This window comes from Budorcas taxicolor, chromosome 9 (genome assembly GCF_023091745.1).
Source record: "Budorcas taxicolor isolate Tak-1 chromosome 9, Takin1.1, whole genome shotgun sequence".
Lineage (NCBI taxonomy): Eukaryota > Metazoa > Chordata > Mammalia > Artiodactyla > Bovidae > Budorcas > Budorcas taxicolor.
In genome coordinates this window covers 20,332,911-20,357,072 of record NC_068918.1, presented here as the reverse complement: position 1 = coordinate 20,357,072, position 24,162 = coordinate 20,332,911, and the positions used below count along the sequence as shown (strand labels likewise).

General features: G+C 35.5%; 1 protein-coding gene across 2 annotated transcripts in view; it reads left to right on the top strand.

Annotated features, from left to right (window-relative positions):
* Nucleotides 1-19,310, top strand: part of HSF2 (heat shock transcription factor 2) — a 39,493-nt gene extending 20,183 nt beyond the window's left edge. The window contains exons 4-13 of one of the 2 annotated variants that reach the window (XM_052645647.1): nt 273-397; nt 2,668-2,743; nt 6,102-6,163; nt 7,084-7,171; nt 8,891-9,039; nt 9,462-9,701; nt 10,357-10,462; nt 14,568-14,621; nt 17,782-17,863; nt 18,283-19,310. In XM_052645647.1, coding sequence (XP_052501607.1) covers nt 273-397; nt 2,668-2,743; nt 6,102-6,163; nt 7,084-7,171; nt 8,891-9,039; nt 9,462-9,701; nt 10,357-10,462; nt 14,568-14,621; nt 17,782-17,863; nt 18,283-18,575 — 1,275 coding nt within the window. In that variant the 3' untranslated portion in view covers nt 18,576-19,310. The remainder of the gene's footprint in view (nt 1-272; nt 398-2,667; nt 2,744-6,101; nt 6,164-7,083; nt 7,172-8,890; nt 9,040-9,461; nt 9,702-10,356; nt 10,463-14,567; nt 14,622-17,781; nt 17,864-18,282) is intronic. The other variant, XM_052645648.1, reaches the window with a different exon arrangement.
* Nucleotides 19,311-24,162: the final 4,852 nt, after the last annotated feature.

Below are 24,162 nucleotides of genomic sequence, written 5' to 3'. Positions count from 1 at the left end.
GGGGAATTACAGGAAATTTGGCAGAAGGAAATTAAAAAAAAAAAAAAAGCCCTTAAGTTGCTTCTGTTCGTGGAAACTTTTCCACATTGAAAATAAATAAATAGATTATTCCTCATCCTCTCTTTGAGCCATGAATGCTGTTATTTTCCTGGGCTTTTGGAACTGGATCCTACCTTCTTGACAGGCTACAAAACCGTTTATAACAAGAAAACTTTGAGTTATAACCACAGTGTTTAGTATTTGTTTAATTTCCTACATTTACTTTTTGAAAGGTTTCATCTTCAAAACCAGAAGAAAATAAAATTCGTCAGGAAGATTTAACAAAAATTATAAGTAGTGCTCAAAAGGTTCAAATAAAACAAGAAACAATTGAGTCCAGGCTTTCTGAATTAAAAAGGTAAAGTATTTCCAAATATAATCATTATAACAGGGGTTGGTGTTTGAGTGTGTGTGTGTGTGTGTGTGTGTGTGTGTGTGTGTGTGTGTGTGTGTTGAGGTTTGGAGGTTGGTGCTTTAGGTAACTAGATTATGTTGTTGGAGCCAAGATCAGAAACCATTTTTTTAAAGTATTAATTCCCTCTTTTTATTGGTAGCCATAGACTTTACCCCAATATTATGTTTTCATAATGGTGGTGAAAAGAATATATATATAAACTTGGGCAATCAAAACAATTTGATGCACAGTCTTACTGATGAAATAATAGATCATTAAATTGGTGTAGGAAATTATGATTCTGTTTAGGTTGACTTTCATTTGTTCACGCACATGTGAGGACCACAAGCCATAAAAACTACATATGTCGCCTGTCCTTTCTTCTATAGAAATTTCTTAAGACATTTTCTGTGTGGCCTATCTTTTAGGAAAAAGTAGGACACAAAAAATAGGGGAGAAAGGTCACAAGAGACTTGCCCTACTTGATACTTTACATAGACTTGAGAAGGTCATAGTCATACTTTTTATCTACAGAAAAATGTTTGGTTTTTTTTAACTGGAATTTTTGGCACCATTATTCTAATGCCACATTAACAACTTGTATATAAAGTAGACCTATATTTCTGTTTTTAGTAAGTAGCTAGAATTCTTCTCAATGTAAATAGGCACCAAGGTCTTAAAGAGCAGTTATTTTATGTATTGCCTCTCCCATTTGTAACATGGGTCATTAGTTTAGCTGTTCTTAAGTATTTTCATTGAGAGTAACCTTGAACTTTGAGTCCCTTTGTGAATAAGCATTAATTTTAAGCTTACTCATTCTGCATGTTTTATTTAAACTCTTATGTTGGTTTACTGTGTGTATCTTGTGTCTACTAAAGTGTCCTTTGACTCAGTTCCTTGAATCTCAGGTTTAGCTTTTAAGGCTTGGGATCCCAAATTTATCCTGTAAATCTTCATGGTAACCATTCTCCTACTTATCTTTAGTAGGCAAATGACAGTATATTTATATTTCTGAGTCAGAGAAAGTACAGTTATTATTCAGTAAGTATTAAAATCTTATTTTCTATACTTCAGTATTTAAATTCAGTATCTTTTGTAGTAGTCTGGATTGAGGAAGATTGCTTTTGTGGAAGTTAATTAACAAAAGAGCAAAAATTAAAGCATTTAATAGATGAATTTTTCATGTCTTACTCAAAATTATCATTGCTATTAACATTTAATAACTGCAGTTTCCATAGAAGATGATGAGTGAGGGAAAAAATAAAGCTATTGCTACTGGACATGTAATTGGTTTGTAATGTATTTGTGTGTGTGTGTGCTTGCTTGTATCTGACACTTTGCAACCCCATGGGAGTAGCCCCACCAGGCTCCTCTGTCCATGGAATTTTCCAAGCAAGAATACTAGAGTGGGTTGCCATTTCCTTCTCCTGGGGATCTTCCCGACCCAGGGATTGAACCTCTGTCTCTTGCGTCTCCTGGATTGCAGGCAGATGCTTTACCACAGCACCACCTGGAAAGTCTCTGTCATTATTCGGGTATGCCTTAAAACAAACAAAACAACACATTTTTAGTATGCTTTAAAAACCCAAACATTTATATGATTGTATTTGAGACAGATCTTTAGACTGTTTTATAGTCTTGATAGTAATCACTGATCATTGATCTTGGTAATCAACACTTAGCAAATTGTCTGTATGATCTTGAGTAAGTCGTCTTAATTAGCTGAGTCTCAGTCTTCTCACCTGTAAAAAAGAGATGATTCTTTTCTTGACAGATTTTAGAAAAGTTTAAGTAATACACACAAAATGTTTAGAATAGTGCCTGGCATAACAAGTGTTGAGTAAATGTCACTGTTTTTTAAGAATTGTTTCCTAAGCACAAGTCCAGAATTCTCATGGTAACCGTATTTGAAAAGTTAATTTTTAAAACAAGAAATAATTTACCAGATTGTCAGAGGAGTAAATGGCCTACTATTTTATGGATGTAGGTGTGTGTCTTAGTTTTTGAATATATGTATTGCCACGAGTACAGGGTACTACTGTTAACAAAGTAAAGATTCTGCGTTGTGTCAAGGTTAGTTGCCATTCTGTGTAATTGAACCAAAATTTTCCTACTCTTAACGAAGATACATAGTAAAAACTAGTTCATTTTTCTGGTGTTCTTAATTAAAGATACTGAGATCTGGCTTTTCTGACTGAATTTTTAAAATTTTTATTTTTGATGAATGATAACAGTGAGAATGAGTCCCTTTGGAAGGAGGTGTCTGAATTACGAGCAAAACATGCACAACAGCAACAAGTTATTCGAAAGGTGAGTGTTTTTCTCTGATTATAATCTGAATTTAATGAGTATCATTTTTGACCCTCAAAAAACCCTCTGTTGAATAGTCAGTGATTGATCTTAGTTTCTTATATGTATTGAGTACACAGAAGTAAAACTATGAAATCAAGCCAAGTGTTACATGTTCTTTTGAATAAAAAAAATTTCTCATTAGCTAAATATAATCATACTATACTTCCAGCTAATGTTTCTTTAGCTTTTAGTAAGATCTTTTGCCTGATATGACAGCTTTAATATACTTCATTCTTAGGAACATAGTTAATACACTACTAATTTTTTAACATATAAAAGACTGAGTCAAATTTTTTGGTTTTGTTTTACTGTTTTTTACTCTAAAAGGCAAAGATACGGTCATGAAAGATAAATGACGAATATTTTCAAAGCAACCAAACAAAAAAATTAGTTATCGAAGTATGTCATTATTAGCCTGTGCAGAAAGGCAGTTAAGGTAGTGGTGTACTATAAATCCTAAATTTTAGTATCTGAGCTGAAAATTACTGGGGGAACTGAAAATCTCCTTGCTGCATTGTGTCCTTGTGATTTAATCTTCTCATATCAGCTTTCATATGTTAATAAGAGGTGAAACATAAAAGTAATTAAGGCAGCTATTTTTTGCTCATGAGTAAACTGTACTCTTAAGTTTAAGCAACAGGTTTTATGGGGGGAGGGAGGGTGGGAGAGCTTCAGTTTGTTCCTACTCAGAGGCCATTAGCTAAAAATAGGAGTATGACTGAAAGGGTCTGGATGTAGTGGAGAGGTTTAGAATACAGAGATGAATGGTAGCTGCACCCTTTGGCCTATAGTCAAAATAGATACACTGATTTTAAAAATAAGTTTCAGGGGAAGGTTGAATGTAAGATTCAGTTTTTATTGTTTAGTCCAAGTACATGTATTTTTAAAATTTCCATAGTTGATTCCAACCTGAAGTCCTATTTAGGAATACCTAATTTTAAATGATAGATGTATCTTAACCTATGCTTTATTTTTAAAAAATTTGTGTATCTTTTTCAGATGCACAATACAAAATAATGTTTTGGTTAAATGTTAACTCATATAATACTTCATAATTTGTTGTTGTTTTTTCCTTGAAAGCAAGAATAGTTGGTAAAATACTTAGTATTTCATTTTTTTCATGAAAGCAAACATTCTGTCTCCTCAAATTGGAGTTTGAACCTATGTGTTTTATTGGGGTTAGGAAGTTTCCATAATGCATGATAGATTGCTGATAATTTTTTCCCTATTCCTGGAATTTGTTTCTAACTCTGCCATTTCCTCTTTAGCCTTGGATTAACTGGAATAATATATTGGAGGTATCTGTTAGACAACTTGTCAGGTACAGAAGTCCAGTGATATAAATATTAAATGCCTCATCTTCTTCAGGAAACAGACTCTGTACAACATAGTGCCAAAGTGTCAAAAGAGAGCTGAAGCTTACAACAGATTTCAGGAGAAATTTAACCAGCATTTCATGTTCTTATAAATTCCGCTAACTAATGCTTTTGGAATTTTCCCTAACAGTTTTTTATAAATTAACGAAAATAATTAAACTGTTTCATACATGTCTTTAAGGTTAAATGTTGTCTTTTCATCAGCTGTCAGCATTTCCTTTTAAACAAGTAAATTTAGTGGCTAACCTTCTTTGCATAGACTCTGTTGTTAAGTCACTAAGTTGTGTCCCATTCTTTGTGACCCCCATGCCAAGGGGACATCATGCCAGGCTCCCCTGTGCCTCACTGTCTCCCGGAATTTGCTCAGGTTCGTGTCCATTGAATTGGTGATGCTGTCCAACCGCCTCATCCTCTGTCGCCCCCTTCTTCTCCTGCCTTCAATCTTTCCCAGCGTCAGAGGCTTTCCACTAAGTCTGCTCTTCACATCAGGTGGCTAAAGTATTGGAGCTTTAGCTTCAGCGTCAGTCCTTTCAATAAATATTCATTTTGACTTATCTGTAGACACCACAGTTCGAAAGCATCATAGACTAATGCTGTCTAACTCTTCAATTAAAATATTTGTATTTTCTCTGTGGAAAAGTTAATATTGATTGTAAGGCAAGCTATTTAGTAGCCTGATTTGGGGGAGAGTGTTCAATATTAAAGCTATACATTATGTGTTTTCAGTTGTCAGTTCTCTTTAATCATGTAATTATATTTTATAAGCTTGTGCAAGGAACTCTTCTGCAAAGATTCTAGATGTCACTTTTTTCATAGCATCTCAGTGATATACTGATTTTCATAGTTTACTTCTTTAACTCCTTTAGGCAGTACAATTCCAAGGCATACCCTGAACCAGTGATTCTCACATTCACATCAGTATCACCTGGAGCTCTTGCTAGTGAACAACACACATCGCTGGACCCTATCCTCAGAATTTTAGAGCATTTCTGGAGTAGGATAGATAATTTGAATGTCTAAAAAGCTCCTAGGCCAGTGCTGCTGGTCCATGGACCATATTTTAAGAAACACTGTCATAAAATATAAAAAATTGATTGTATGTCTGGATCTGTTTAATAGTTTTTTCTAAATTTAATGAGACTGAAGATCAGCTTCCTGTGATTGTCATCTGGAAGCTTTGACAGATGTTCAGTGTCTCAATAATTTTCTAGAATTAGCCAATAACTTTTATAATTTGAAAACATTATGATCTGAGAGAGTTGACAATCTCTTTTGTTGCTAATTGTGTTACCCGGTATAAGAAAAATATCTGTCAAACATCAGTTTTCTTTTTTGCATCATAATCTTCTTGAAAGAATTTTAAAAGTAAGGATCTATATCCAGGCTTGCTTAGTACTTATCACCAAGACAAATAATTGAACTGAATATCAGAGAGAGAGATAGGTGGATGGCAGGGGAGGAAGCTAGATATAGATACATATGGGAAGATGGATGTCCTGAAAGTGAAAGTGCAGTCGCTCAGTCGTGTCCGACTCTTTCCAACCCCATGGACTGTACTACCAGGCTCTTCCGTCCATGGGATTTTCCAGGCAAGAATACTGGAGTGGGTTGCCATTTCCTTCTCCAGGAGATCTTCCGACCCAGGGGTTGAACCCGGGTCTCCCGCATTGTAGGCAGACACTTTACCATCTGAGCCACCAGGGGTACCTCTATATCTTAAGTAGCAGCAACTTTATCGCAGGTTATTCTCCCTGGAAGCTGGTATGTTTTTTTTAAGTATCATTATAAGATGCATCCAAATTTAAAGTGTTATTAAATGTGAAAGCTTATGTGACTAAGAATAGAGGACATATAGTACCTGAATTAATTTTATAAGACTTGTAATGTAGATGGAAGAATTAGGAATCTATGATGGGATATTTCCTGTATTTTCCTTTTAGATTGTCCAGTTTATTGTTACATTGGTTCAGAATAACCAACTTGTGAGTTTAAAACGTAAAAGGTAAGTTTTTTTGATAATTCATTTTCACCTATCTGTAGACAACCAAACATGTTAGAGTTTAATCATGAATGGCCTTTATTTGCTTAATATGCCTGTTGTCCCAGATGAACCGTCCTCCCTTGTTTATTATCTTTAAACATTTCAAGAGTGGCGTTGTTTCTACCGTTGTCATCTTGCTGTTTTTGAGAGATCAGGATAGCCTGAATGGTCATTTTACGTACATATGGTTGATAAAGAATTCATTTTTCATTTACATTAGCAAATTATTGTAGTATTAGAAGACCTCATGAGAGAAACTGTTAAAAGAGGATACATGCCGAAGAAAACAAAAAATTTTTATTTGTTTAAATTTTTATCTCATGTTTAATCCATTCATAAGGGTCTTTAAAAACCTGTGTATTGACGATGGGTTGTAATACCCATAAATATGAATAACTACATTTGTCACAATTAAAACAAGAAAAACAGTGGACAAAGGAATAGGAGTAGGAGAAAAAGATTAAAAAGATTATCTTGTAAGGCTGAGGATTTTAGCAGACCTTGTTTATCCTTACAACTTATGCTGTGAAAATAACTGCTTCTACTAATTTTTTGTGATACTACCTTTTTTTTTTTAAACTGTAAGTACTGTAAAGAGTTATGTAGTTCAGTCACAATGAAGTGTATTTGGGGAGAGTAATTTATTATGTTTATTATAACAGATAGTACAGAAGAATGGAGAAATAAAAGTCCTAGACACACTCATCCCCCAGTTTCTATTCTTAAGATGTAATCTTTTTCAAGAATTTCTTTGACCCTTATTGAAATTTTTTATTCATTGTTAAAGTGAATGTGTTTATATGTGGGTAAATTATTAGAAGCAACCTAAACTCCTTGTATGTTTGCTTCACCAAACTTCATATATATCCTCTGATTTTCAGGCCTCTACTTCTGAACACTAATGGAGCCCAAAAGAAGAATTTGTTTCAGCACATAGTAAAAGAACCAGCTGATAATCATCATCATAAAGTAATTTTTCAAATTCTGTTTTCTATTTATTATCTCAAGCTAAATTTTATACGGCTGTATCTCATGCATTTAAAAAAGTTTACTGAATAATCTTAACTGCTCATCCTCCAGCTTTTAAAAATCGTGACTTTTTTTATTAGATTATTTTAAGAAATAAACTGTTATACATACAGTTATCTCTGCCTATTTTCAAGTTCGTTTTTCTTTCGCTCTCTTGCCTCTCATCCAGAGATGAATCACTATCTTGAATTAGTATTTATTATTCCCATGACTGCTTGATGTGTGAATCCATGAACAGTATTTGGTATTAGGTTGTATACCTCTGTTGTGAAAGTCTGCTTAGTCGTGTCCAACTCTTGTTACCCAATGGACTGTAGCTCTCTAGGCTTCTCTGTCCCAGACAAGAATACTGGAGTACGTTGTCCTTTCTTTCTCCAGGGGATCTTCCCGACCCAGGGACCAAACCCGAGTCTCCTGCATTGTAGTTGCAGGCATATTCTTCACCATCCGAGCCACCAAGGAAAGCCTGTATATGTCTAAACTTTATACAAATATTATTTTATACATATCCATTTGCAGTGTGGCTTTTTTCACTTGGTCTTTTGTGATTTATTAAACATAGAGATTTAGTTCATCTTAACTACTCTGTGGGATTAGTTGAATATTATGATAATGTAATTATGTACTTGTCCATTGGTTATTTTAAGTTTTTTCCAGCTTTTACTATAAATATACACAGACTAGACTCCTTTAGTATAGCAACTGCAAAATATATTTTTGTTTACTTTAATTTTTATTACAAACTCTCTGGATAAATTATCAAACTTATACCCAGTTGAAGATTAGTTGAATCCAGACTTATTAATATCTGATTATCATTGTAACTTTAAAGTCCTAGAATTCTGAATACTGTTTTAGATTTATTATTAGGGTGTTGAGATTTTTGTTCTCAGGCAAGTTAGAGTCACCCAGACATCTGGTTCCTCTTCCCAGTGTTTCTAAATAATCAGTGATACCTGTTTTTAGGATTTAAGATTAATGTAAATGAATGAAGATTTCATTATTTAATTTGATTTATATTTTATGCCTCCCTATGATCTAGTGCTGAAATTGATAGAATTTTGCATTATAGTAATTACTAAAGTTTGCTCTGAAGAAATGAATGCTTTTTTATTAGTGTACCTATGATCTGAATAAATCTGTAGCTGAATTTAAACAAAAAAATCATTGCTAAAAAGCCAAACTGACATCTAGCTGTAGGATAGTTGAAGTGGTTTTTTTTTTCCCTGTTAAAGAAACCATCTAATGAGTCAGAATAAAACGTGTCTAACGAGAGTAGCTGAAGATGATATAATTTCCATCAGCCCAGTGGCCGTCTGGTTATGCTTGAGATTTCTGAAGTCCTAAGCTTTTTAACTCTTTGGGTATAAGAAATACTTTAAAATTTGAAGATCTTTTCTTAGAAACATTCTGAGGTATGTCATCTTTACGGTCCCTTACAGTGAAAGAAATAGTTAAGTAGCATGCAGATAATACACTTTACACCTTTGTGAATTGGTACTTCTAATACCAATTTAGGGCATAAGTCCCATAAGGACAGAGAAAATATGTTTTGCTTACCATTGTATCTCAAAGCCCAGGTACCATTTTTTAAATGATATGTTGTTTGGTAGTCAAAATAATTTGTTTTCTGATATATTTTCTACCTGATTTTTTTAGGTTCCACACAGTAGGACTGAAGGTTTAAAGTCAAGGGAGCGGATTTCAGATGATATCATTATTTATGACGTTACTGATGATAATGCAGATGAAGAAAATATCCCAGTTATTCCAGAAACTAATGAGGATGTTATATCTGATCCCTCCAAGTAAGGAGATTGTGAAGTAACATTTATGAAAATAATACTTTTCTTAACAGATCTAAATTTAAAACTACATTATTCTTTGATGAACTAATATGTCACCCATATTTTAATTGTTGAACTGAAAAATTAAGCCAAATTATTCGACCAAGTACCTCCCTCCTTTCAGTGAAAAGACTCAGCAAAAAGTAATGAGAATTCTCATTTTTAAGGTTTGGAGTTTAAGACCTTTAATTGAGTCTTTGTTCTCTGACATTGTATGAAGTATCAATATTTGTCATTAAACTACACATTCAAGAAAATTAAACCTTTTGTCAGGTGCTTTGCGGGGGATAGGGGGAGAGTTTCCCTAGAGAATGATTGGATAGGGTGAATTTATTGAAATAGTCTGAAAATGCAATTGGTTATTTCTCACATTGCTAATCTAGCTGTAGCCAGTACCCTGATATTGTCATTGTTGAAGATGACAATGAGGATGAATATGCACCTGTCATCCAGAGTGGAGATCAAAGTGAGCCAGCCAGAGAACCCCTAAGTTCAGACAGTGATGGCTCCAGCCCTCTCATGTCTAGTGCCGTCCAGCTAAATGGCTCATCTAGTCTGACCACAGAAGATCCCGTGACCATGATGGATTCCATTTTAAATGATAACATCAATCTTTTAGGAAAGTGAGTACTCATCTGGATGCTGTTTAAATTTATTTGCGTTCTTTTTTACTTCACATGTTCTTTTTCTCTTTGAATGATTTTACTTTCAGGTTATGAACCCAGGTAGTCAACCTTCTATTTTGGTCTGGACTGAACTCTGCAAATGTTATTTTGAGAAAGCTTTAATTATTCCAAGAGCAGTCTTGGGATTTTCTTGTCATTTTATTAGATTTATTTAATGAAACACTTGTTTTTGAATGTCTTCAAAGTGTGTGTGTTTTTGTGTATTTATGTTTTTGTCAGGACTTTGGAATAACACAATCTCTATTAAGGAGCTTATTTATAGTATAAGAAAACAAGAAGTTAGTAGCAAAGACCAGTAATAAGAGGTGAAACATTTTATAATTTATAATACAGAGGAAAAAGATAAAGTCAGACTGTGTTATTGCAGAATTTTTTTCTTTAAAAACTAAAGTTTTATATAAAGGCTATAGGTTCTCAATTAACTGAATTTTTGAATCCTAAGTTCTGAATAGGATCTCTTAAGGTTAAGAATTGGTAAGGATTCAGCAGTTGCTAGGAATATTTTGCCTAGCAAGTTTTCAGTGTGATTATAAACATAAAAGCCAGGAAACCTATATTTGATTTTTTTTTTTTTTGGATATCTTTTCCTTAGGGTTGAGCTGTTGGATTATCTTGACAGTATTGATTGCAGTTTAGAGGACTTCCAAGCCATGCTGTCAGGAAGACAGTTCAGCATAGACCCAGATCTCCTGGTTGATGTAGGTACTTTGAATATTCTTTGTTGTACTGTCAGTTTGTGTATATGTGAATATTCTTTATAAATCAGTGCATCATTTTCTTGAATTCTACACTGTTTTTGCATTTCATTTATTTTAAATGAAATGGTTTTGTTAGAATGGACAGATGGTTTCAGGACAGTGAAGGAGGGTGATCACTATTTGTCTCTGAGTAGAAGTTCAGTTAATCCCTCTGTAACAACATGTCAGCTCTTTTCAAAAGTACTGTTAAATCCAGGTCTTGTCTGGACTTGTTGCTGTGTTACATTTTGCTCTGGAATAAATTGTCATTGAATAGAAATTAGTAGAAGTTTGTAGAAAAGATCATGGAGACACTTCTCAATATTTGGGAATTAATTTTTCAGTCAGATGTACTATATGTTGTCATATTTGCTGTTTTTAAACATTTTTTATATTTTGAGTCCCAAGATTCCCCCAGTCCAGTCCTCGCAAGCACGTGTATGAACTTAATTCCAGTGTTGTCTGGACTTTGAATCCTTGTCTATCATTTTTAGCACTAACCACCTTCCTTGCTTTCTTTTCTCTTGTTCCTACCATTCCTGTCTCCCTTAGCTAAAGCTTCCTATGTGGCCTGGTCTTATCCAGAAGAATCTTGCTCTTTCCTCTATTTCCATTTTCTGTTGTGTTTTTTTTCTTGAAAACTTTTTGTTCCTTTTTTTTGGTATGTTTTTCCCTTAAAATGCAGCTTCTCTCACATCAGAAGATTCTGTACCTCTGAGCCCCCTGGAAAGCCTTGTCAGTGTCAGATGACTGTTATTTTTCCTAAATGATTAGTGCCTCACTGGATGGATTTCACCTTTTTAGAAGATTCCCTTTCCATGTTACTCTCTAGTAAATTTAACATTCATACTAATGACCTACTTCGACTTGTTAACAATAACTTGATAGCCCTTCTTGATTCTACGGTCTTTGTTCCCAGTCTGAATTTAGAGGCCTTTTAGAGTATCTGTCCCTTACATCACGTAGAGGGAAATAAAATCCTGTAATTCTTACTCTCTACAAATCCTCTGTCTTCAACTAGGTCATTTAACTTTGGAAAAGTTGGCACATTCTTTTGTCCTCACGACCTTATCTAGCCAATTCTTCCCTATTCACAGAGCATAACTCACCATAATTCACCATGCCCTAGTCCTCTCATCAGCTGTACAGCCTCATATACTTAATTCTTAGAAAGTAAGTACCTGTTTCCTCTTTAAAGCCAGTTTGTACACCTGCCCTCTGCCACTCTATTTTTCTATCTCTAGCCTTGATCTTTCCCAACTGCCTTCAGTAGGTACAGGTAATCTCCATCTTATAAAACGTTTTGATGTGGTGTTCTGCTCGTTTACCATTCTGCTCCTCTAATCCTTATACTCCAAAATTGTACAAATGAGTGGTTGTGTTTGTTATTATTTTTTTTATTCCATATTTTCTTTTGAAGTTCTGGATTATCTTGACAGATATATATATATCTGTCAAGTGAATCTGACAGTAAATATCTTTATTTACTCAAATTCTATGCTGCCTTGGTTTACCTATTGTGAATAGGCTGCAACTTTTTGTTCACCCTAAATTAGGCCACTGGGCTAGTGGAAGAAGGTTTGTTTTGAATCAGACAGATTTGGATTCCATTTTTGGCTCATGTTAATTACTAGCTATGTTATTAATCTTGGAAAAATTAACCTCCCTTGCTCAGTTTCCCCATTTATTAAATATAGCTAATGCCTGACATGAAGGGCTTTTGTAAAGATTATAAATAATTGACACTTGTTATTTAACACTAATGATTTTCTTCCATAGAACTTTTTATGTTGATTTTAAAGGCACTGGACCTCTTTGTTCTCTTCCTGTGTCCCTAACCATTCTGTTTCTTCTAAGAGCTTTTCTTTTTCTTGCTATCTTATACTTGTGGTTATTCCTCAAAGTACCCAGTCTTTTATCCTGTTTTTTTCTGCCTCTTTTTTCTGTCTTGCCTCTCAAGGGATTTTGGCTTGTAGGATTGCTCTCAGAAGTGTATCTCCAGCTCTTAATATTTTTTAAAGTAAACTTCGCTTGAATTCCAATTCCATGCCTTTGGGATCATCAGTTACATCTTGCCTTAAATTATTTGTGTTTAACACCAAAATTTTGTTTATTCTCTAAAGTAGCTACCTTTTAGTTTTATTTTTTGTAGTGGTATCAGGCTTCTCTTTACTGACACAGGATAATAATCTCCCCATTTACCAAGTGGTGTGTATTTTCCAAAATAGCATTCACAGACCGCGCCTACTTTGTTTCCACTGTTGCCTTCCTCATCTAAGACCTTCGTTGTTTCATTCTTGAATTATGAGGTGTTGTTATAAATGAAAATTACTCATAAGTTGCATTGTTTTCTGAAATGGAAAAGATAAGTGTATGTGTGAATAAGTATACTGAGAAGTTCATGGGTTCTTGCTGCAGAGTTCAGTACTAAGTGACACAATGTGGAATCAGTAGGAGAGACTTGACCTTGGAATTGAATGGTGTCAGTTCCTCATACATGATCTACTTTTTCCTACTTAAGACCATGCGTCTGCTAGGAATACATGAAGGTGTCCCGAGTCAGTGTATAGGGGGGTTGGGGCAAAGGAGGAGAGAGCAGTTTATACTGCTGGTCCTCCTCAGGTGCTACTGTCAGTAGGGACAAAATCTGGTCAGGCCTCCAAGGCATGTGCAAGCTGAACTGGTAGAGATTGGCAGTAATGTGTATAGTTACCTACCTATAGTTAAGAAACTGAGTTTCTTCTTCCTGGATCAGTAGGTGGTATGAAAGTAGGAAAAGTAAAGGAAAGGAAGAGCTGAGGATATTTTTAGGGCTACAGTGAATGTGGAACTTGAAAGGAGAGGAATGAGTGTCTATAGAGGGTGAAGGAGCCTCTGCATTTCATTCTGTCCTGCAAACCATTTGGTGTGCTCATTGTCTTAAAATGCTTTAGTCAGTATATTTCATTACTCAGGCCACTCCCAAGACGCTTACTGTGGACAGAATGTCCTGTCCATTGGCCTTGCCTTATTTTTTAAAACCTTATGTATACAACTTAACTATTCAGGTCGGAACTTCTGTGTCATTTGGACTAGTCATTTCATTTGTAGAACTTACGTCCCAACCATTTCTTCTCTATTGTTGCTAATGCTGTGTGACATCCTCTCTTTTCTAGGTCCTAACCATTTTCCAGGAACTGATACATGTCACATAGTTTTATCAATACTTTTTGTTTCATCCTGTGTGTCTCTATTTTATTTTCTCTTTCTCTTAGCTCCTTAGTACCTTTGAGCCCCATCATCCATTAATTATTATAATACTGGATTGTATCTGATCATATGTTGCTATTTGATGTTGTTCTTATCTTGCCTTTTAGATTGTAAGCTCCTGGAGAGCAGATATAGTGTCATCTTGTATTCTTCATGATGTCAAATATTTCTTAGATGCTCAGTAAATCCCTGTGGAAAGGATGACTTTGAAGCTTTTGACATAAACAAAAATTATGTTTGTAAAGTGACTGGTCTCAGGAGTGCAGTAAGCAGTGGTCTTAGCATCTGTGGCTTCCCTTGCTATGTGGCTTCCCTTGCTATGTGAAATAATCAACGTGGAGTTATACCATTTGATTAGAGCACTCCACCTGAGGTGTAATTTAGGAACCATTCGCATAGAGCAGATTCTGTACAATTATCACATAATTAACAGGTAGTCAGTCAGTGAAGGATCATTGTAAGGGCAAGGAATTCAGCCCTGGTTGCCATTTAAGGCTAAAGGCATTTAGGGAGGAAAAAATAAATGAAGGAGAGGGGAGGTGGGAAAACCACCATTTGTCTCAAGTGATTTACCCTACTACTATTATAGGGTAGAAATTCTTAAAACATCTAATGCATGGGCTAGCTTGCTCTGCTTTTGTTTGTTTTTCTTTCTGCTTTCTTGCTTTTCTCTTCCAAACTTGTTTTACTATATGGAAACTTCCTAGTGCAGGAACTACATCTCTTCACCCTACATAGCTGTATTAAATTTTGAACACACAGTTAAATTTTTTTAAATACTTTTTAAACTTATCATCTTTCTTGTTTGGTCTTTCAGCTTTTCACTAGTTCTGTGCAGATGAATCCCACAGATTACATCAATAATACAAAAGTAAGTTTTAATTCATATTGCTCAGGACCCATAGCTGTAAGAATTTGAAGAAAAAAGTCCTAGTAAATAGAGAGCAGTGTCACTCCCAGTTACAAAAAGCATTTTATATTCTTACCTAATACATGTAATCGAGATAATAAAATTCTAGATAAAAAATTCGCTTTTGGTTATGGGGTGAATCATTGCCCAATTCTTCTGTGCCTTGTGCTGTTAAATGTGAATGTGAAATTAGCATTCAACATGCTGGAAGATAAACTGACTAAATTTGGCATACTTAGGTATATTGCCGAAAGAAATTATTAAAATACGATTTCATGTTTCGATGTCTTCATTTTACATTCTTATTCCATCTATAAATAACATCAGCATTTTTGTTGAAATTTAAGGGTATTCATATTGAAAACAAGTTCCTTCATTTTATTAGCATATAGTAAAAACATATGTATTATTTGTAGGGAAGGCGAGTTGAATCAGTGAAGTATGGATTTGGGACTTTCTTAAGGGGAGTTTTTATTTTCTTAAACATAGTAACTATAGTTGGAATTAGCACTAGTTAACAGATTCTTTAGAACTGGTTTTCAGTGAGTAATAAGGATAATATCAAGTTATTAGAGTGGACATTTAGAGTCTGTTACTTTGTATGACTTATTGTCTTGAGTAGGTGTATACTTCATTTATCTTGTGTTTATACCAAATCATTTCATAATTCCTGTTTTTCATTGAATAAAAAGGTAAATCAGTTCCCCTGAAATTTGTACAAATTTTTTAGATTAGTAGAATCAAAATTTAATTTTTATTTTTGTTTTTAATAAAAAATGAACATGTATCTAGTAAATACGAGGTATTAGAGTGAGGAGGTGGAATTTTTCTAACTATTGCCATGTGTGAGGATAGCCTCACCACATTTTCAGAGTTATAGCTTGGGTAACTTAAAAGTTGAAGGTACTTGTGAATTTTTGAACTAGGAAGTTGGTTATATATTCGGTATTTGGATGGTTTATATCAGGGGTTGGCATACTTTTTCTCTGAAGACTAAATATTTTTGGCTTTCCAGGAAGCCAGATATTCTCTTTCACAACTACTAAGGTCTGCAGAATCAACCATAGTAGACAACACGTAAAAGAATACGTGTGGCTGTGCTTCTGTAAAACTTTTTAAGAAACAGGTAGAATGCTGAATTTGGCATGTGGATTATAGTTTGTCTAGGTTTATATTATAAGACTCTATGGACCGCAATCCGATTGTGTTTTAGTAAGACAGTATTACTGAATGTTAGACCTTAGGTTGAGTGAACAAGGACCATGCATATGTTTAGTGAATGTACTGTACTGTTTGTTTATTGTTAGACATTAAGGCATTCTCTGTTCTTGGGTCGTCATCTTGTTCCCCAAAGCTTTCAGGAATAACAGTTAAATGGCAAGTTTGCATATTCTCTACAATACTGTTAGTTCAGTTGCTGAGTTATGTATGACTCTTTTTGCAACCCTATGGACTGTAGCCCACCAGACTCTTCTGTCCATGTGATTTTCCAGGCAGGAATACTGGAGAGGGTTGCCATTTCCTTCTCCAGGGGATCTTCCCAACCCAGGGATTGAACCATGTCTCCTGCACTGCAGGTGGATTCTTCACCACTGAGCCACTTGGGAAGCCCAAATTCTATAGTATTCTACAATACTATAGAAAAATTAAAATTGAGAGTGACTTTTTATCATGTTTTAGAATTCTGATTAATTTTAAATAATTGGCACATCAGCTTTCATTCCCTTGCCAGTGACAAGTATTATACGATGTGTATTAAAGCACTCTTTGCTAATGAATCAGTATGCTGTATAGCAATCTCAGTATAGCAGTCTCGGTGGCTGCTAGGAATAAGCAAAAATTTGCTTGGGAGATGAAACCCATTTGTTTTCCTGGTTCTCATATTAGAATAACAACAGTGGCATCCTTGAAAAATACATATTTAGGGCTTCCCAGGTGGTGCTAATGGTAAAGAACCCACCTGCCAATGCAGGAGACATAAGAGACCTGGGTGTGATCCCTGGGCAGGAAGATCCCCTGGTGGAGGAAATGGCAACCCACTCCAGTATTCTTGCCTGAAGAATCCCATTGACAGAGGAGCTTGGCAAGCTACAGTCTGTAGGGTTGCAAAGAGTCAGATACAACTGAAGCAACTTAGCACAGGAAGTAGAAACACAAAGGAAATATTACTGCATTAATGCTTTTTTAATTGTGAATGCTAAATGAGAAATAATTTGGGGGGAAGTTTTAAGTAGTTTTTATTATGTCATGAAGTTATTATCTGTAAATTTTGGAAATTTGTACTGCTTAATTTTATGTTGATATCAGGGAAATTATAGGAATTAGTATGTTTGTTACACCATATATAATTTACAAGCAGGCAGATATCTGGGACTTAACAGCTATTCAGGAGAAATTGTGAACGTCAGCACCTCAGTTTGAACATGATTGAAAAGAGCACTGAAGAACTTAACGTTAAAGATTTAATTCCCTTACAGTCAGGTGTAAGGAGAGAAGACAGTGTCAAAAGAAGTAATTTAAATGACAGAAAAGAACTGAAAGAGCCACAAAAAGGAAATGAAGAAATATCACCTCATATTTGAGGCTTCCAAATACAAATAGTTTTAAGGATGTCATCATGTCATCCTGGGCTACTATAAATATGTTTACTTATGCTAAATATTCTGTTTGTGAGCAAAAAGAAATGTGTAATACATATTAAGTCAAAACTGTTTAAAATTGTTTAAAGAATCAGCTCTTCATTCGCAATTTGAAACTAGCCATCTTTGATTCATTACCATCTTCCACTCTTGACAAATTCTGTCTATTCTACTGTTGAAATGCCCCTCCTTTTTTGTACTTACTGGCATCCTAGTTCAAGTTCTTTGTTTCATCCACTTGGTGACAGCAATAGTTTTCTTAGCCAATTTGATTACCTCTCTCTCTCTCTCTCTCTCTCTCTCTCTCTCTCTCTCTCTCTCTCTCTCTCTCTCTCATTCATCTCTCCTGATGCTCCCCTTTCCCATGTATTTAAGAGAACATACCAGTATTCATATACTGTACCAATTTTAAATGTTTTGCTGTTTTTCAGGAACATAAAAAATATGAGACAAGGATTTTTATACTATTTTTTCTCTTTTAGTCTGAGAATAAAGGATTAGAAACCAAGAACAATGTAGTTCAGCCAGTTTCAGAAGAGGGGAGAAAATCTAAACCCAAAACAGGTAGGTATAAATGTAGTATTCGTTTTTTAAAATTAAGGTTTCTATGTAGAGACTAACGTGAGCAGAGGAAGATTTTGCCATGCTTAATTATTGAACAAGGGTATGTATTAGTCTTTGTTTTATTCATAACAAATCAAGGTTCCAGCATATAAAGGAAATTGGTGTGGTGAGTTCTTAAAGGTTGTAATTTTCCGCCCTATTTAACTTCAGAAGAACTGAAAGAACCCTCATTTCTTAATTAGTGAAGACTACATTTTCTGACTTAAATATTTTCAAATTTACTGACAGAAAGTATCATGTTTGACTGTATATAAGAGTAATGATTGCACATATGCACATCTACTTCTGTTTTTTCCACCTTCAGCTTGAACTCTGTATAAGCTGGTCGTAAAAAAGCATTTTTCTTATCTTCATTATAGATAAGCAGCTTATCCAGTACACTGCTTTTCCACTTCTTGCATTCCTCGATGGGAACCCTGCTTCTTCTGTTGAACAGGGGAGTACCGCATCGTCAGAAGTTATGTCCTCTGTAGATAAACCCATAGAAGTTGATGAGCTTCTGGATAGCAGCTTGGACCCAGAACCAACCCAAAGTAAGCTTGTTCGCCTGGAGCCATTGACTGAAGCTGAAGCTAGTGAAGCCACACTGTTTTATTTATGTGAACTTGCTCCTGCACCTCTGGATAGTGACATGCCACTTTTAGATAGCTAAATCCCCAAGAAGTGGACTCTATGTGTATATATTCATCAAAATGATGAACTATTTATTTTAAAGTATCATTTGGTACTTTTTTTTGTAAATTTCTTTGTTTCATTTTATCAGATAACTGTGGAATCAAAAGCACCTTTTGCTTTTCTCACTAACCACCCACTCTTGCAAAGCTTTCAGGTGTTACTCAATTATGTAGGTACATAAAGATTTGATGTGTTAAATCACATTATTGGCATATCTTTAAGTTGGATTCAAATGGCCATTTTTCTCCAGTTACACTAAATTGGATTTCTTTTTTACGTATATGTTCATTAACCCCAGTTAAACTTTTCGTTTGTTTGTTTTACTTGTTTGATGCTGTCTTGTTTGCATTGAGTGTAAGTCACTATAACTAATGGTAGAACTCCTAAAGCTTTCTCTGTTCCAGTTGTTTTATTGAGTATTTTTCACATGGCTTCTTTATAAAACTGGGAACATAAAGTGCCTGTATCTTGTAAAACTTCATTTGTCTCTCTTGGTTCAGAGAAGTTCATTCATGTTCAAAAGGAAGGCAACATATACTTGAGTGCTTGCTGTCTGATACAGTTTCAGCTGCATATATTATAGACAGAAGGGGATGGGGTGGTGTCAACCCATCCAGCTCACTGGACTAGTTTTAAGTAAAAGTTTTCTGGTTTGTTTTGTGTTTTTTTGAAGCATACTATTTAGTAAAATAAATATTATGAATGTTGCGTATCTGGTGTCTGTTACGTGTCTTCTTTGGAGTGACATCCACATGTGAGTCTTTCCTTTTCATATGAAGTAGGTAGATGTAGACTGTGAGCTTTGTCTGTTGTCCATTATTCTAAACATGAAGCATAGGAAGTTCTTTGTGCCTCATCTCAGAGGATAGGTTGTCTTGCAACAAGGAGGAAAATATAATGACTCCAGATTTAATGTGTTTTAAGTTCTTTGTTTAAAAATTATACTGGCTTACTTTCTATGTTTCTAATAAAGAATTGAGAAAAGTATGCTTCCAGTTGTCCAAATTAGGTACGAACATTATCACTGGATGCAAAGTGCCTTTAATTTTCACCTTGAGAGAAAAGAGAAACAGTTAAATCACTTTTTTCCCTTTGAAACATTTGCTCAGAAGGATTAGAGAGACTTAATGCAAGGCCAGAGAACTATCACCTGAAGAATTCTACCTTCGAGCAGAGAACTGGAAGCAGTGAGCTAGTATCTGAATGCTTTTTTAAATAGGGCTGTTTGATGAGAAATTAGAGATGGCTTTCCAGAGATGGCTTTCCTTATTGGCTATAGACTCTCTCTTAGTATCTTGGAATTTCTCATACATGATACAAAAATTCAAATAAAGCCTAGCACAGAGGGGTAAGAAACCCTTCCTTAGCAGATCCTAAAATACTTGGCTCTGACTGTGGGACCTTGGTGAACAAATTCAAAAAGTCAAAACAGTGTTCTGCATAAAGTGCCAAGAGTTAGAGGAGAGATAGCTTCAGAGACTTTCTCTTTTTCCCTTCATCACTGGGGGATATGATTAAGTTTCTTCTCCTTTTTAGGATAACTCTAGAAGTATTTTAAAAATAATTTTGAAAACCTTGTATCTCCTAGTACTTTTTAAGGTGACATTTAAACTTTTTCATCTTAAGTATGGTAAAGCATCTGCCTACAATGCAGGAGACCCGGGTTTGATTCCTGGGCTGGGAACATCCCCTGGAGAAGGAAATGGTAACCCACTCCAGTATTCTTGCCTGGAAAATCCCATGGACGGAGGAGCCTGGTAGGCTACAGTCCATGGGGTCGCGAAGAGTTGAACACGACTGAGTGACTTCACTTTCACCTTAAGTAGCCAGGAGGAATTTAGGATACTGTTAATACTGCCATTTTAAAAAAGTTACATGCTTTTAAATGTATATCTAAATACCATAGTGATTTGGTGTTCATCATTATGCATTCTACTTCCTCCAAAGAATTTTATACTACTTTTATTATGCATGATAGTCATACATTGACAGTAACTGTTGCACTTCTCTGCAACTAAATTTGAAATTACTTCCTATAACCTTAAAATTCCAAGCATTAAAGTTTGTCTCCAATTATAAATACACAGTTGATCACAACAGTATATAGGTATGTGGCAGAGACTGTTAACTGATTGCTGAACCATTTCACATCATGCAGTTATGTTATCTCCATCTTTACAAACAGGGTAGCTATGTAACTGAATTCTGATAAATCAGGAAAAGCAGTGTTCAGAACTTACAGGTCTGGTCTGAAAATTTCCCCCATGCAACCCTCCTCACCTTTTACTCATCTGCTAGCTTGATGCAGAGGAGTATGTGGCTTCTGAGTATACACACGAGGAGGAGGAAACTTGGCTTCCTGGATCACCACTTAGAGGAGAGCCATCCATCAATCCTGGATATTCCTTTAGATTTCAGGTGAGGGGGGAGCAAACCTTTATTATGTTCTACCTCTGAATTTTGGGGGATTGATCTGTTAAAGAGATTTCACTGTTCACTAAGGTGGTTTAAATTTTGAGTTGTTAACATAAAAAGTAAAAATTTATCAGAAATACATCTTTTTGTGGGGTGAACAAATCTCAGGGATTTTTTTCCCCAAATGTTTTATTATCTGGCGGTAGGTTTATAATATTAATATATTAAGAGCATCAATTTGTTTTTATCAAGTCCTAAGAAACCTTTTTAACACACAAAAAAAGAGATGAAAATAGAAGGAATTTTGTTACAGCAATGTCACCAAATATGAAGTCCTTCAAATTTCATTCAAGTACTTTAAAAATTGTATTAGCTGGTAATTTAATTAGATCATCCTGATTATTTCAGTGAAAGAAAAGAAATATAAGTCACCTGAATTGCAAAGGATTTTTTAAAAAAGTGTCATTCTCTTACCAGTGTTTAAAATTGTCTCTATTTGGGTGTTTAGCAAGTTTATCTGAAGTGCCTTGGTATTAAGATTCAGGATGAATTAAGAGGAGTAATTATTTGATTTGTTTCAAGTGTGGAGAGAGTAATTGTTAAAAGGGATGATGCCTTGTCCTGAGACATCTTTTCAAGCACATCACTTTAGGAAAATACACACACGGAAATTGAAGACCTGGAAACTGCTTCCTTTAAAAATAACATAAACTTGTGTTTATTGCAAAAAGTCTCTGTGTGTTATATGGAAAACAGCACAGTACGGTTTACAGATATGTACCCCCTCATCTTCATAACCACCTCTAAGTTTCTTTTGCCTCAGTTGGGATACAAGTAAGCCTATAAGAGAGCTAGTGACTTAGAGATAAATGTTCTTTTAGGGTGTTTCACTATGTGCTTCCGGCTCCCCTGATAGTTCAGTTGGTAAAGAATCCCCCTGCAATGCTGGGTTCGATCCCTGGGTTGGGAAGATCCCCTGGAGAAGGGAATGGCTACCCACTCCAGTATTCTGGCCTGGAGAATTCCATGGACCATATAATCCATGGGGTCACAGAGGGTCAAACACGACTGAGTGACTTTCATTAAGTGCTTCATAGGGTTGGTATACTCAGTTTAGAAGCTGAAGTGTGAGAACAGAAGGTCCACAGGCTGGGAAGATGACCAGATGACACTCACGATAAACATACATAAAATGCTACATTTGAGAATTAGCACCTACATGAAACAACAAGCGTAGGTAAAAATACTTTGAGAATCAATTGCAGATTAGGTCATAAAGTAAATTTCAAGAAATTGGTTTCAGACAAACTACAATACACATAAACTAGACCTTGACAGTTGTGAGGAGTACTGGCTTGATACTTTGTAATGTCCCTCAATTTGGGGTCACTCTGTTTCTTGCCATAACTAGATGGGATTATGAGTTTTGGGGAAGATCAGGTTAAGTGCCATTTTCAGTGTATGAACCTGATTTTTCATTGTTGATACTAACTACGACTTAGACTGAGTCCCAAACTTCTGGAATATCTACCACAACAGTCTCAAAATCAACCCAAGCAGCCCAATTTTGGATTCGTCAGCCTCTAATTGGTGAGCCAGTTCCACATAAATGTGTATTATAAATACACATTTCCATATGTACAAGCTAGATTTAGAAAAGTCAGAGGAACCAGAGATGAAATTGCCAACATCCACTGGATCACAGAAAAAGCCAGAGAATTCCAGAAAAACTAAAGCCTTTGGCTGTGTGGATCACAACAAACTGGAAGATTCTTAGAAGATGGGAATACCAGATTAATTTACCTGCCTCCTGAGAAACCTGTATGCAGGTCAGGAAGCAACAGTTCGAACTGGACATGGAAACAACAGACTGGTTCAAAATCGGGAAAAGGAACGTTAAGGCTGTGTATTGCCACCCTGCTTATTTAACTTATATGCAGAGTACATCACAAGAAAGGCTGGGCTGGATGAAACAAACTGGAATCAAAGATTGCTGGGAGAAATATCAACATCAGATAAGCAGATGACACCACCCTTACGGCAAGCAAAGAGGCACTAAAGAGCCTCTTGAGAGGAGAATGAAGCTGGCTTAACACTCAACATTCAAAAAACTTAAGATCATGGCATCTGGTCCCATCACATACTCCATGGCAAACAGATGGGGAAACAATGGAAACAGTGACAGACTTTATTCAGTGCAGATAGCGACTACAGCTATGAAATTAAGATGCTCCTTGGAAGAAAAGCAATGACAAACCTAAACAGTGTATTAAAAAGCAGAGACATCACTTTGCTGATAAATGTACACGTCACATAGCTACGGTTTTTGCAGTAGTCAAGGTATGGATTTCAGAGTTGGACCGTAAAGGCTGAGCGCTGAAGAATTGATGCTTTTGAACTGTGGTGCTGGAGAAGACTCAAGAGTCCCTTGGACTACAAGATCGAACCAGTCAATCCTAAAGGAAATCAACCCTGTAGATTCACTGGGGATGAATGAGCATCTTCACTGAAGATGCTGGGGAAGACTGAGGGTAGGAGAAGGGGGTGAAGGAGGACAAGATGGTTGAATGGCATCACTGGTGAACAAGTTCCAGGAGATGGGGAAGGACAGGGAATCCTGGCATGCATATATATATGTATATATAGTCCATGGGACTGCAGTTGGACATGACTGAGTGAACAATTACTGTCACAGGACAGAACTAAAAAGGGTGTAACACTGGCCACAGTGACAAGATGTCTTAAAAAATATTAGGCTGCATGAGCTGTATTACTTGGAAATTAAATTCATTGGTAGCATCATTTGCAAGTATCTTCTCCCATTTTGTAGTTTGTCTTGCTTATGGTTTCCTTTGCTGTGCAAAAACTTTAATTAGGTCACAACAGTTTACTTTTATTTCCATTATTCTGGGAGACTGATCTTTTCCCCAGAATCACTTACTGAAGAGACTGTGTATTCCATTGTGTATTCTTGCATCCTTTGTAGTAGATTGTCCATCAGAAGCATTTGGGTTTATTTTTGGCATTTCTAACCTGGTCCTTTGATGTGTTTTTGTGTCAGTCCTGTACTGCTTTGATTACTGTAGCTTTGTAGTAGTTTGAAATCAGGGAACGTGATTCCTCCAGCTTCACTTTTCTTTCTCAAAACT